Source organism: Setaria italica, chromosome II, assembly GCF_000263155.2.
Source record: "Setaria italica strain Yugu1 chromosome II, Setaria_italica_v2.0, whole genome shotgun sequence".
In the NCBI taxonomy this organism is placed as follows: domain Eukaryota; kingdom Viridiplantae; phylum Streptophyta; class Magnoliopsida; order Poales; family Poaceae; genus Setaria; species Setaria italica.
The window spans coordinates 3065087-3078563 of record NC_028451.1 but is presented as its reverse complement, the minus strand read 5'-3'; the positions used below and the strand labels follow the sequence as shown (position 1 = coordinate 3078563).

General features: G+C 44.0%; 3 protein-coding genes across 3 annotated transcripts; 1 reads left to right on the top strand and 2 right to left on the bottom strand.

Moving 5' to 3' along the window:
* Nucleotides 1–1774: 1774 nt before the first annotated feature.
* LOC101771012 (myristoylated alanine-rich C-kinase substrate) lies at nt 1775–2663 on the bottom strand. The gene has a single exon (XM_004955432.3). The coding sequence runs from the start codon at nt 2558–2560 to the stop codon at nt 2015–2017; it is 546 nt and encodes a 181-aa protein (XP_004955489.1). The 5' UTR covers nt 2561–2663; the 3' UTR covers nt 1775–2014.
* A 2601-nt stretch (nt 2664–5264) lies between these two features.
* LOC101770608 (RNA-binding protein CP33, chloroplastic) lies at nt 5265–7114 on the top strand. The gene is made up of 4 exons (XM_004955431.2): nt 5265–5768; nt 5840–5941; nt 6062–6358; nt 6653–7114. The coding sequence occupies exons 1-4, from the start codon at nt 5346–5348 to the stop codon at nt 6848–6850; spliced, it is 1020 nt and encodes a 339-aa protein (XP_004955488.1). The 5' UTR covers nt 5265–5345; the 3' UTR covers nt 6851–7114.
* A 106-nt stretch (nt 7115–7220) lies between these two features.
* On the bottom strand, nt 7221–10812 carry LOC101770214 (putative deoxyribonuclease TATDN1). The gene is made up of 12 exons (XM_004955430.4): nt 10721–10812; nt 10530–10550; nt 10293–10393; nt 10144–10201; nt 9993–10036; nt 9837–9917; nt 9207–9277; nt 9024–9134; nt 8731–8813; nt 8250–8466; nt 7752–7835; nt 7221–7534 (listed from the first exon to the last, which is right to left on the bottom strand). The coding sequence occupies exons 1-12, from the start codon at nt 10746–10748 to the stop codon at nt 7459–7461; spliced, it is 975 nt and encodes a 324-aa protein (XP_004955487.1). The 5' UTR covers nt 10749–10812; the 3' UTR covers nt 7221–7458.
* Nucleotides 10813–13477: the final 2665 nt, after the last annotated feature.

Here is a 13477-nt window from a genome sequence, read left to right as displayed (position 1 = left end):
CTGAGCAGCTGGGCCGGTTGGACCCGGGTCAGGCCTTGCGGGCTCAACCCGAAAGGAAGGAGGGGCTCTGGGCTGGTTAGGAAAGAAGGTCGGGTTGGGCCACGGATGGGCTCAGCCCAAAAAAAGATAGACTTTGATTATTTTCAGAAATAATTTCTCGTGAAAGGAAAAATCCAGAAAAATCTAGATAATTTGATTAAACCACGAAAAATACTTCTGAATATCTCAAAAATTCCAGGAAAAATCCCAGAGATAGATTGGGACATGAGGAATCCAAATAAAGTACTTGGAGCTCATGAAAAAGATTTTAGAGCCTTCTAATAAAAAGATTTAGCTCTAGAAAAATGAGAATAAATTTCAGAAAAAGTTGGAAAATTCTCAGAAGAACCTGGTCGTCATCTAAACGCATTTTAAAATATTTACACTCAATAAATACCAAGATGCATCAGCATGAATGCAACACACATAGAACAACACTATTTAATTTAGAAAAACAACCAATTGTTTTTCCTATACTACATTTCATGTCAATAAAATAATGTTGATTTTTTTTAAAATTATGAGAAAATCATTGTTTAATTATTCTTTTTAATCACCTCTTGAAATCCAAAAATTTCAGGGTGTGAAATAATATAAACAAAAGGTGTGTTGTGCTTGTGCGAGTGTAGATGTAAATAAACTTCTTGGCATATAAAAAAGTAAACAAGTATAATATAAACAAAAGGTGTGTTGTGCTTGTGCCAATATCTATGTAATCTTCTTGGCATAAAAAAACTTCAATATGCAATCCTTCTAACTGACCTTGATCCCTTGAGTTTTTTTCAAAAGAAATACGTAGGGTATCCGTATTATATTCCAATAAAAGAAATCCGAATACCATCTGGTAGCTAGAAGCAAACAGAACAGATGTACTCTGAATCCTAAACTGTAAAATCCTTGTGGACTGTCATAATATTTTCAATGAATTGAAAAAAAAGGTGGAATAGTATGTCTGAACCTAAAGTAATGAGAGTGCTCTTCCAATGAGTAAATTGCTGGAACTGTGCTTATAAACACTCCAGACCAACACTGAAGCAGGAAAATATGTAAAACAACAGCATCCCTGGCTGGTAAAGCTGTGCTAGCAAAGAAACCATCCCAGCGGGAAGCTAATCCTGAAGGACTTAAGAAAACTTAAGAAAAAAATTGAATGCTCTAACTGAGCATGCCATAAATAACAATCACGGATGAGAATGTCAACTAGCTTCTCCAATCAAACAGAACAACCACTTTAATACCACGACCAAAATACGATCTTCTCTTTTTTCATGGCAGGTTTTACCCTTATGGCATTCTACAACAGGTTCTTTCCACATATTGAGTCCAAAGCAAGCTAAGGCCATTGACAACATTTTAAAAAGAATGCAGCAGCATTCGAACAGGAGATACTTCAACATTCAGAATATTTACTTAATAGACTTCTTTAACATTTCAGTCACCACTGCGAATGACTGATCAAAGATTAAAAATCCCACAGTAAACTGAGGATGCCATATCCAGTTTAGAACACCACAATTACTATATGCGAATTTCTCCCAGACTGCCAAGCTCTGAATCTCAAAAGCACCACTCCTTGACATTGCAAGAGCATCAGGATTGCCAATTGTAAGATTTTCTCAGACCTATTACTAGTAGAATCAAGATCTCAACACATCCCTCTTAAGCATTACAATTACTAGTAGAATCTGTTCAATGCACTACCCAGCAATAAGATTTTGCAAACAACAAGCGAGGGTTCAGTAATTTCAATGCATGAAGACAGCCAGTATCCCTACAGTTTCAGTGGAAAGAGTAGCATACATCAACAGATAGCAATATCAGGATCAAGATCACATCACATGATCAAAATTTCTTCAATAAATTGCGTGCCGCGTCCAGCAATTACGCGTAGAACAGCCTTATTTCCCCACAAAGGGAACCAAAATTAACCTCAGGAAGTATGAACCCAATAACCAACCTACCAATTGTTAGTTACTCAAACCCTCTCGATGACTGCCTCTTCCTTCTTCCCCTCGCCGGCGGCCGGCGGGGAGGGAGCAGCCTGGTGCGGCACGGCTTCCTCCTCCTTCTCCGCATCGGATGCTGGCTCCCCTTTCCCGGCGTCAGCCGCGGCGGCGGCGGCGGCCTCGGCCTCGGCCTCGGCGCGCTCGTTGACGGCCTGCTCGGCCTGGAGCACGGGCGCGTAGTAGTCGGCGTTCGCGTCCATGCATTTCTTGAGGTTGGCTGTGGCCTCGTGGCAGCGCTCGACCATATCTGTGCCCTCCTTCTGCGCCGCCTCCACGCATTCCTCCCACGCCACGAAGACGTCCTTGCAGCCGCCGGCCTTCATGAAGAGGCAGAACCCGCACTCCCCTTCCTCCTCTTCCTCCTCTTCCTCCCCCTCCACCTTCTCCGTCGCCGCCGCTAAGGGCGCGGCTGCTTCCGGGGCCGGTTCTCGCGGCGCCTCTTCTTGTCCAGCCACGGCGGGTGCGGAGGGCTCGTGCGCGGGGCTGGGCTGCGCAGAGGGTCCGGGGGACGCCATTGCCTTTGGTGTGATCTGCGATTGCGCGAGGTGGCGGCGGGGTTCGGGAGCTGGGCGGGGAGGTGGCGGCGAGCTTCTTGGGGAGGAAGAAGAAGAAGGCGTCCCGCCGCCGCCCGACCGAGGAGAGTTTGGTGTTGGTCTCCGAGACCGAGAGGGTCTGAATCGTAATGGGCTGTGGGCTCGTTCGTTAGCGTTTCCTGGCCCATAATACCATGGGCCACTCGTCCCAACGGCCCAGCAGAGAGCAGCAGATAAGAAGGAATTCGTAAACGCTCCCAGAAGATGAAATTTTTAAGGAAAAAAACTGACAAACAAAAAATTTTTGATGCAGTAGAATTTTCACAAGAAAAAAAAAACTGACGCAGTAGAATTGCAATATGTGAATTATGAAACTGCATCGCACAAGGTAGTATATGAATTTCCAGCCTTTTAATTAAACAATGACTGCTGGACTACGTGAAGCTGCGTCACCTCCAACTTTCTGAAACAGGAAGCCTTCCGTAGATGAGAACAGTCAAGACACTCACAAACAAAAATAATACTACGTTGGTTTTTATTTGGCATAAAGTTAATCAATGTACAAATAATCTGGCAACCAACTTGATCCATGTTGTTTTTCAAAGCAGTTTATACAGTTAAGGAACTGAGATTTGATTCCCTGGATATTCACATTGTTCAGGGAAAGCCACATACACCCATAGCTACAAACCATTGCAACGTACATTGCTTCCATGATTAGATAATTTGCCAGGACATAATAGGTATCAGATGCACACTTTGGACACCATAGCATGACATTGGTACCTCCTTGCTAATCTGGTTTAGAACACCACAATCCTTGGTCACTGCAACTACTAGTGTGATTTTTGCGATGCACTACCAACTGTATGCATAGCTTCAGTAGAAAAACTAGCATACATTTATCCTTCGCGAAGACCACGTAGCTACGCCCAACAATCGTTGCTATTCCTTCCGTCCCAAATTACTATCCGTTTTGACTTTTCTAGATAAATACCTTTTGATATGCACTTAGATGTATACTTATGTCCGGATACATAGTAAAATGGATGTATTTAGGAAAATCAAAACGAATAGTAATTTGGGACGGAGGGAGTAGTTACATGTGCTTTAATTCTTCCTTCCTTCATCTAAGAAAAAGAATCTGCTTCTTCCTCGCCATCGTCCTTCTTCCCCTCGTCGCAGTCCTTCCCCTCGCCAGCGCCGGGAGGGAGGCAGCGGAGCAGGGGCGCGTAGTGGTCGGCGTGCTCGTCCATGCACTTCTTGAGGTTGAGCGCAGCCTCGCGGCACAGCTCCATCTCATCGGAGCACGCCGCCGCCAGGGCCAGCCGGCCAGTCACTCCGCGAACGCCTCGTAAGCGACACTGCAGCCCCCGCCCTTCATGAACGCCGTGCACTCCTCCTCGGAGGAGAACACGGGGAACTCCTCGCCGGAGGACGCCATCGCCGCCGCTGGTTCGGGAGCAGGACGCCGGCGGCCGGCTTCGTGGCGGTGCCCTTGCGATTGTGGCCCTGTTTGTATACGCTTTTCTGGAACTCGCTTATCTGAGAAGCAAGCTTATCTGGTAAGCCTGCTGCCTGGATAAGCTGCTGCCTGGATAAGCAGGGTGTTTGGCAATCCTGATTATTTAATATCGATTGTCTGTCCTGGTTGGTAAATTGACCTGAATGCCCCTAAGGCTGATAATAGCTCATTTTTATTGTGAATCTGAGGAGAAGACAATAATTCTAATGCCTTTGGAGTTTGTTAAATAGAAATTACATTACAATAATATGAAATTCATACGATAGATCGATCTAGTATGGAAACATCCATCATGGGTACAACAACGAATCATGAAACCATAGCGACAGCAATAGCATCACGCAATGCACCCATATCAATGTCATCTCCTAAAGCACCACCACCACCATCTGTGCTAGGTTGGGTTGAATTACCATCATCTTCCTGAAAATCCTCTTCAAAATGCACGTCATGTACGGCACTATCTCTGATGAAATTGTGAAGGGCCATACAAGCAACTATAATTTTCGACTGCTTGTTAACCGGATAACTGGGCAAATTCAAGAGAATGCGCCACTTCATCTTTAGAACTCCAAATGATCGCTCAATCACATTTCTAAGGGATGAATGTGCATGATTAAACACTTCTTTCAGTCCTACCGGATGCTGACCATGCTGCCATTCGGAAACATGATACCTCTGTCCCTTGTAGGGTGCAAGAAATCCTTTTCTATTAGGATATCCAGAGTCAACGAGATAGTACTTACCTGCATGTTATATTTATATGTTATATCACAATGAGCAAATATTCCTAAAAAAATAAATTGCAACATAACTCATCCTTACCATCGGGAGGATGTGGAAATTGATCCTTGTATGTGACAAGTGTGTCCAATAATACACGAGTATCATGGACAGAACCAGGCCAACCAGTGACAGCAAATGTGAACCGCATATCAAAGTCACAAACCGCCATGACGTTTTGTGAAGGATACCCATGCCGACCAATGTATTTCGGTTGATCAGCTAATGGCACAGTTACGGGTATACAGAGCAGTTGGATTTGGATGTCGACAAGAAAGAATTCGATCGGCGTTTCGGGCCCATAAACTCATGGGCCACTCGGCCCAACGGCCCAACAGGTAGCGGATAAGGAGAAATTTATTTATCGGCGGCGAGAGGCTCCTCCCTCCACCGCCGCTGCACTCGCTGGCTTGCTGCCTCTCCGGCCTCCTCGCTTCATCCCCCGCTTCCTCGCCGGCCATGGCCGCCGCCGCCGTAGCCGCTGCCACGTTCCGCACCCTGCACCAGCCCGCGTCTAGTGGCGTCCCCATCCCGCTCCCCAGCGTCCGGTTCCAGTGCCTTCAGCGCCACCGCGTCGGCCTCTGCCTCTTCGCGTCCCCACGCGGCCGCCCCGTCCTGCTCCCACCCTCCGCCGCGGCCGCCGGCGAGGCGTTCTCGTCTGACGGAGAGGAGTTCGACGGGGAAGAGGATGAGTACTTTGATGAGGGAGAGAGCGAGCCGGAGGAGCAGGTGGAGGTCCCGCGCGCGTACTCGTCGCCGAGAGGCCGGCCGCCGCGTGGCGAGGAGCCCGGCCGGCTCTTCGTCGGCAACCTGCCCTACACCTTTACCTCCGACGAGCTCAACGATGCTTTCTCCGAGGCCGGAAGGGTCGACGACGCGCAGGTACCGAACTGATGGAACTCCTCTATCAATTTCTGAAGAGCATCGTGGCTGACGGTTCTCAATTGCTGCAGATAATCTATGACAAGGTCACCAACCGGAGCCGCGGCTTCGCCTTCGTCACCATGGCCACCGCCGAGGAAGCCGCCAAGGCCATCCAGATGTTTGATGGCGCCGTAAGTTCCACACCAATTGGACCAGTTCCTGCTCAATCCACAGAATTGGGGTCTTGCCCATGCCTTCAATGTGTATGTGTACTGACATGATCTTGGCATGTGTCCGGTGTCCCAATGAAGCTGCTGGGAGGGAGGACGGCAAGGGTGAACTACCCAGAGGTGCCGCGGGGCGGGGAGAGGAGAACGGTTACAATGGATGGCCGCAGGCGTGATGATGGCACTTACAAGATTTATGCCGGCAACCTGGGGTGGGGAGTGCGAGCCGATGCGCTGAGGTCAGTGTTTGAGGGGCAGACCGGCTTGCTTGATGCCAGGGTCATCTTCGAGCGTGAGACCGGGCGGTCGAGGGGGTTCGGGTTCGTCTCCTTCAGGACTGCAGAGGATGCGCAGGCTGCATTGGAGGCTTTGGATGGAGTGGTATGTTCTGTCTTGATCTAGGACTATGCTATTCAGTGCCCATTACATTCTTTACTCAATATAGGCAAATGGCAACTGATGCAGATTACAGCACATTAGGTAGCTAATATATGAATTTTCAGTGTTAAACAATGACTGGACAATGCATAGCTGCTAATTGTACTTTGTTCATTGTGGCATGTGAATTGTGATTTCATTATCATGCTTGGTTTTACTTTGAGTGCACATTCTTAGTTCAGATTCAGATCACCTTGGCGAAGTAGTGTTTAACATGGTTTTGGAATGCCAATGCAGGAGTTGGAAGGGAGGCCACTGCGGCTTAGTCTAGCAGAACAGAACCCACCACCTGGTTCGCCGCCTAGCGCGGTGCAGGCACAGCAGGAGGAAACTGCTTCAGACATATCTGATGCGGAGACTGAAGCAACCAGTTCTTCAGAATCATCTGATGCACAGGTGGACGAGAGCAACTTACAGACTGCTACGACTTATTAATAACTACGGACCAGGGTTTATAAGACGTTGTAATGATTTCCAAATTCCACCATTCAAATCCAAGTTGTACCTATTTGAGCGAAAATTTTGACACCACCAATGCTGTAGTGAGGATTCAACATTTCAGCTATAGATACTAGAAGGTGTTAGGTACCTAGATACTGCCGTTGTTCTTGTGATGTATTATGCTAAATATATTGTTCTAAAGTGCAACAGTGTAGCCATTGGCTTCCTGTAAAATGATCCAATTCACATGTTATATTCTGTTGGGTGTCAGATAAACTCACAGGTTAACTATTTTGAATAGTTATAGAAGAAAGATATTATCGGTTTAAGTTATAGTTCTATTTTCTGCAAACCCGTTTCCATATGAAAAATAAAACCATATTTGCATGAGTTCAGGTCATATCCCCAGTTGAGGTTGGGGTGTACGCAGTCAGAATGCGCGCAAAAGTTACAGGGGCTCATATAGCACACAGAAATTTGGCGATAATTGAAGGACAAGTATAGAAACAAAAAACATTTCATATCCATGTTGGAAAGAAGTTGGAACATTTAGCTAAGCAACAAACAAATGGAAACCTTTCAAAAGGCAATTGCTCTGCTGATCAGTTATCCTGGACAGTAGTACCACTCTCAAGCTGCGCATCTGCAGATGCATCAAGGTCTTGGGGAAAGAAAAGTCTGCAAGGTTGGGCAGATCACATCACTTTAAAACATGAGGAACCACAAAGCTAGAGCTACTAATATTAGCAGAATGATCTCTAACATTTAGAAAAACATATCAGTATTAGGTGAATATTTGAGATATATAAGGTCCATAGGCATGAGGGGTGTAGGTTGTCCCTAAGCTACTGACAGGCGGTTGAAAGTTCTCAGCTTGATACACAGTTAGCTTTACCTGCATGTGTTTTGGTACAGAGTTTTACTTAAGCCCTCTATGTCAGCAATTCCCTTGCATCCAGCCACTACCTCAAGAACTTGCCTGAAATCGATAATGATGTTACAGGTTTTCTTTTGAAGTCAAAAGCCATGCACAAATATAAATTTGAATGACAAAAGGGATGAGTTTAACTTGCAGTCTAGCGACAGTTGGATAATCATGACATAAAGCACAAGGTTAATGGAACACATCATTCAGTTATCAATGCTCAGAACTTCACTGATCAAGAAAGAACTACAAATTTCCATGTAAAAAAGCACCTCGATTTGTTCAATGTTTCTACATAGAAGGGCTCGAGTTTTGGTTGGATGGCATTGTCAGATAAAAAGAACGGAGTACTTGAATGAGAAACAAATAACCTATACAGGAGTTGAAACTCAAGGAACTAGTCCAAACATTTACTGTACCAATAAACTTAAGAATTAATGGAAATAATATAAAGGTATCGTGAGTTACCTGACTAAACAGGGCTCATTGCGGCCTTTTACCATTGAATCTGGCTCATACTTTTCTTTCTTCTTGGATGGCCAGACCGATTTTACATACTGGCTTCCAGCATGGGTATTTCTTATATCACAATATGGAGAGTCTGTCTCTATCATCAACCTCTCAACAGGAATGCCTCGGAGAACCTCAAGATTTTCATTAGTTTTCAGAGAGCAGCCATTAACACCTGCAGCCGTGGTTCATAAATTCTTTATTATCTATCTAACCATACTGGGAAATAATGAAAGAACAGAATATCAAATTCTACAGTTGCTTCAATTGTCAATATCCAGATGGAATTTTTCAACACAAAACTGAATCACAAAGCAGAATTACAATATAAGTTGGACTAACTAATTTTGGAATTAATAGATCAGTGTTTAAGTAACTCCAGTTTGTAGTTATCATATTGGATCACATGTAGGTTTTTACTGCAAGTGAGGGAGATGACCTATAAACATCTTCTCAAAAGAAAGGAGTCTGTCACGATCTGCTGCCGAGTCAGTAAAGGAGTGTGTAACCCCACCAGGGAATCTGCCAAAAAGAAAATTGTCCCTAAGATATAGTGGTTAGGAATAACTATAAACAATTACAAATGTGTTGAATGGGGGTAACTATTCCAATCATAGTTTACTTTAGACTGTTTCTTTTCATGTTTTAATCCTCTACACTGGAGAAGTGTATCAAGCATGGAATCATTTCAAGAGCACCATTATGGAACATGGAGCATTGAATCTAGAATACCTGTACAAATTTCTTGACATGATTTCACAGAAGTCTTCACCAGCAGCCCGCATGTGAAGGAACATTGGTAGTTTTACTGCTTCAGCCAACTCAAATTGTTTCTCAAAGTACCTAATACGAAATAAAACACTCAGCAAATGTACAGATTAGAAGTAAATGCATAATGTGAGCAAGATAACATACTTCTTTTGTACATCTGCCGGACAGAAATGAAGCCTATCATAATCCAAACCACATTCACCAACAGCAACCACCTGTAGGAATTGAACTCCAGATGTAAGATTGCAAGTGGTTTCTCTGGGGAAAGAGAGAGTGGTGGTGGTAATAACCACTTAGTAAAAAAAGTATCACATCTTAATATTTCAAAAATTAAAGATCAAACAAAATATGTTTGCATGAAAACGCACTTGAACTGTGGATTGCCAAGGACATCATTGCACATTCTATACTTTGTAAGCACTGGTCGAGCGCTCGATCCTTTTGACCTACACTAATGTTCTTGTTTACTGCTACTACAACTGTTTTGCATTTCATTGTACTTATTATATCCAATTCCTGGGGCTTTTGTAGGATTTTGTGATTAGCCTAACTCAACTTTGCTTGGGATAAAAAGGTTATGTTGTTGTTATTAGGTCTTTAGCTGAACGATGAGTGAGATCCTTGATTCTAATGAGAACCTTCAGTGGCTCTAATCAGCACATGACTGTGTAACTGTTCCTTAGCAAGTTATTAAAAGGTTATGAGAGAATGATAGTCAGGACAGAGTTTTCATCTATGATTGTGCTGGGAAACTATGTATAACCCACACACAACCTTGCCTTTCTCTATCCCCTCCTTCGCTAGAGCCAGTAGTGCCTGAAAATGTCCCTCCGGGTCTCCACTCTCCTCAAACTCCTAACCACCCAAAATGCACTAGATTAGATAACAGAACCACAAATGAGCAAAGAACAATCAGAAAATGCCAATTACCCCACATCTAGTCGGGTGCACGCCGACCGTGCAGAACAGCCTCCCTGCATTGTACAGACACAAGACAGCTTCTCAGGCGCATTACATCGAACACCCTAGAGGCACCACCAAGCACACCAGTCAACGGACCATATCAAGCAATTGACCTCACCGTCGGTCTCGGCGATCTCCAGTGCTTCCCTGGACTCCTTCAGTGACCCTCCCGTGACCTGCCATCGCGCCAAACAAAGAAATTACTAAAGATACCAAGGCAATTAAGCAGGAGACAGAGAGAAAGGGGACGCCAGGAGGAAGACGAACAATGATGCGGTCGACGCCGGTAGACCACGCGCGCGCGAGTACAGCCGGTATGTCAGCGGCGTGGCACTGCTTGCCGTGATAGATGCCCTTGAACATGCCATCTTCACAGCAGCATCAGCGAGAAGCACGGCGAATGACACATGGAAAGAAAAAGAGAGGCAAGAATCAGCCGACCACTTACGCGTTAAGCATGTAAAGAATAAAGAAACGGGATGGAATTTTGGAATCGTTAGCTACCGGTGAAGTTGACTGCGATGTCTGGCGTGGTGGACGCCGCGCCGGAGACGGAGAAGAAGGTCGGTGGAGGGCAAGGTAAAGGCAGACAGGGTCAGTTCGGGTAAGAGTGAAAAGGAGAGGAGGGATGATAGAGGAAGGTGCTGTCACGCCCGGACGCCCCGTGCGGGGAGGGAGCGAGCGGAGGAACTTGCCGATGAGCTTGACGGCGGCGGACGCCATGGCCGCAGCGCGAGAGGAGGGCGGAGATGGGAGTCAATCTGTCTTTCTGTTTTTTTGTAATTTTATTATAGGAAAAAAAACTAATGGAGTTTAGTAATGGGCCGTGTCGCGGCTCCTCCAAAACTCACTTGAGTTGGCTGAGACGATTCTGGCCCGTCCTGAGTAAGTAATGGGCCTACTGCACCATTCGACGAAAAACATGCATCGGAAATTAACGTTGGCCCGCCCATTTCTGAAATAACTAGCGTGCAAATCTGGCCCGCCCTGAGTTGGTAATGGGCCTAACTCACGATTTTTCTAGTATTTTCCTGATTTATTTTTGTCCTGCAAATCAAATAAATAACCACATCCGACTGACATGTGGGGTCCAAGGTTAAGTGTATTGATGTATTTTCTCTCTTTTTTGCTACAGTAGTTCGACCCCCTCAGCTTTTGCTGCTCGAGGGATATTACAGTTACTCAATTTTTTTTTGCGAAGACAATTACACAGTATTTTTTTTATGAAGATAATTGCAATTACTCATGCCATTTGATCCTCATTTAATATGTCATCCATCCTTTTCACAGGCTATGAAGACCTCTTAATTTTTCGGTTCTTCTAATCCTAAAAATACGCTGGGTGCATATAAGTATCGGAATGCCGGGAAATGATAAGGACAATTTACTGAAAATTTTGACAAGAGCCAATATCTACATCACATTTCTTAAGGTAACTAGCTAGATCAATCTTCTGGGTGTTATGCATCTTGTTTGTATGAGCTTTATCAAAATGACTTGCTACCTAAAAAAAGAGGAAAAAGGCCCTTAAACCTGTGCGCGTTGCGACTGCTCGCAACTATGGGCTGAGAGGTCTCAGGAAAATAATTTTAGATAAGAAACAGAGTTTGATTTTCACCTTTTTAGCTGCAAGATAGCAATGTTTCAAAAGTCGTCTAGGTTAAGATAACTGAGTTATCTAGAGACATGCATGTTAGGAAAGGAAAAACCACAGCCGTACAATCATCCTCTTTGTAAGAATCAATCCTAATAAAGAGATAAGTGACTTGTTCTAACCTAGGTTTTTCAGCAATTCTTTCTGTAGCAACAATGAAGCAATAATCCATGACTTTATCGTTAATGAAGCAAACAGTTCTTTGTGTATTGAGAAGTTGATAGCTAAATCGATCGTTATTTGCGTATCCTAAAAGCATATCCTCCATTGACTTGTGTTAACTCTATTGTCAAGTCAACGGAAATTCTGAAGATCTCTCTTATATGGCTATAACCAGACTACCTCGCCTAAGGCACTACCGATCGAGATGGTGTGCTCCCTCCAATACCCACAACGACGATGCTCAAACTTGTAGCGAACCTGGCATAGTTCTTTTGGCGAACCTGTAGCGAATTCAATTGTACCTTGAAGTCAACTGGCACGCAATGTGCTCAAACTTAATTTCATGAATGTTTCATTCTGCCAACTATCTTAATCTTAAATAATCATTGTTTTTAACAAAATTAGTAAGTTCAGCTCAATTTTAGTCTTTGTGGGTGCATGGTACGAGGCCCAGTGGTGCCAATTATCAATTAAATCTAGGAAGTACAACTTCATAACCCCGAAAAAGGTTGTTATCAATATGGATTGCTGATGCTAGTTTTTCATGGCATGCACTCCAACCAAACTTCATCGGTAGCATGATAGTTTCTATTTGCTGCTTCTTTTTTTTTAGTTTTTTACCTCAAGTACAAATAATACGGTAATAAATTAACCATGTCATCTACTCCCTTCATCACATGAAAAGTGCAATCCTTACATTTGAAAAAAAATCCCACAAAAAATACAATCTTAGAAAATAGATCTAACTACTTGCCTAATTGGTCACATCTGATTGGCATGCCAAAACTTACTGCATGTGGCCAATAAATGAAGGTATTATAGTCTTTTCATACCACCACTAATATGTCCTAGAAAAACTAAGATTGCACTCTTCATGGGACGGAGGGAGTACTCTTTTGCACAAACTATATATGACCCTAATATGTGTGAGTTGGCAGCAGATGGTATCAGGATGATGCTCTTCAAAAAGTTGATCGAGAAACACAAGAGAAGGCAGTGCAGATTTCTTAAATGACCTGACCAGATTAGATACGTCCTCTGAAGTCTAGGGCTCACTGCTTGGATGGACTCTAATCCTTCCTTCTTAACATTCATGTAGTCATTTGTGTATATTTTTACGCGTGAGAATGGGTTTGGGAGAGATCTGGAACATTTTTCACCAATTGGGTAGAACTCGAAGCAAGATGAACCTGAGTTGCTTATTGATGAGTTAGACATGCCTGCCTAACTTTGCTTTTGTATCAACTCACTACACATAATGGAAATTTCGTGATGGTGACGTATTTCGTGAGAGGTGTGAGCAAACCGTCATGCAAATCTGACATTTTCGTGAAGGTGCTCCAAGACCCGCCACGAAAACTTATTTTTGTGAAGGTTTCCCACACACCGCCACGAAAATTTGTTATTTTCACGAAGCTATTGCATAAACCTTAATGAATATTAGTTGTTCCCACCATGAAAATAATTTCACGCGCCACTTATTTTCTGAAGGTTTCCCTCGTCTAGAAGGTTGCTTGATCAGATCACCAGTGACAATGTTGAGAAAGCAAATTACAATGGGAGCACAAGCCATTTCTGAAAATGAAAAGAGGGAAAAAGTATTTGATTAGGTCAGCACATTTCTCTTAAATTTTAA

Bases quoted from the DNA above. Each gene is read 5' to 3' on its own strand.
- LOC101770214 (XM_004955430.4), bottom strand. From the start codon at position 10,748: ATGGCGTCCGCCGCCGTCAAGCTCATCG. The intron at 9,135-9,206 runs GTATGTTATCTT...ATTTCGTATTAG, and splicing joins CCGGCAGATGTACAAAAGAA to GTACTTTGAGAAACAATTTG. The intron at 8,467-8,730 runs GTCATCTCCCTC...CCACGGCTGCAG, and splicing joins TTTTGAGAAGATGTTTATAG to GTGTTAATGGCTGCTCTCTG.
- LOC101771012 (XM_004955432.3), bottom strand. From the start codon at position 2,560: ATGGCGTCCCCCGGACCCTCTGCGCAGCCCAGCCCCGCGCACGAGCCC.
- LOC101770608 (XM_004955431.2), top strand. From the start codon at position 5,346: ATGGCCGCCGCCGCCGTAGCCGCTGCCACGTTCCGCACCCTGCACCAG. The intron at 5,769-5,839 runs GTACCGAACTGA...CAATTGCTGCAG, and splicing joins GAAGGGTCGACGACGCGCAG to ATAATCTATGACAAGGTCAC. The intron at 6,359-6,652 runs GTATGTTCTGTC...ATGCCAATGCAG, and splicing joins TGGAGGCTTTGGATGGAGTG to GAGTTGGAAGGGAGGCCACT.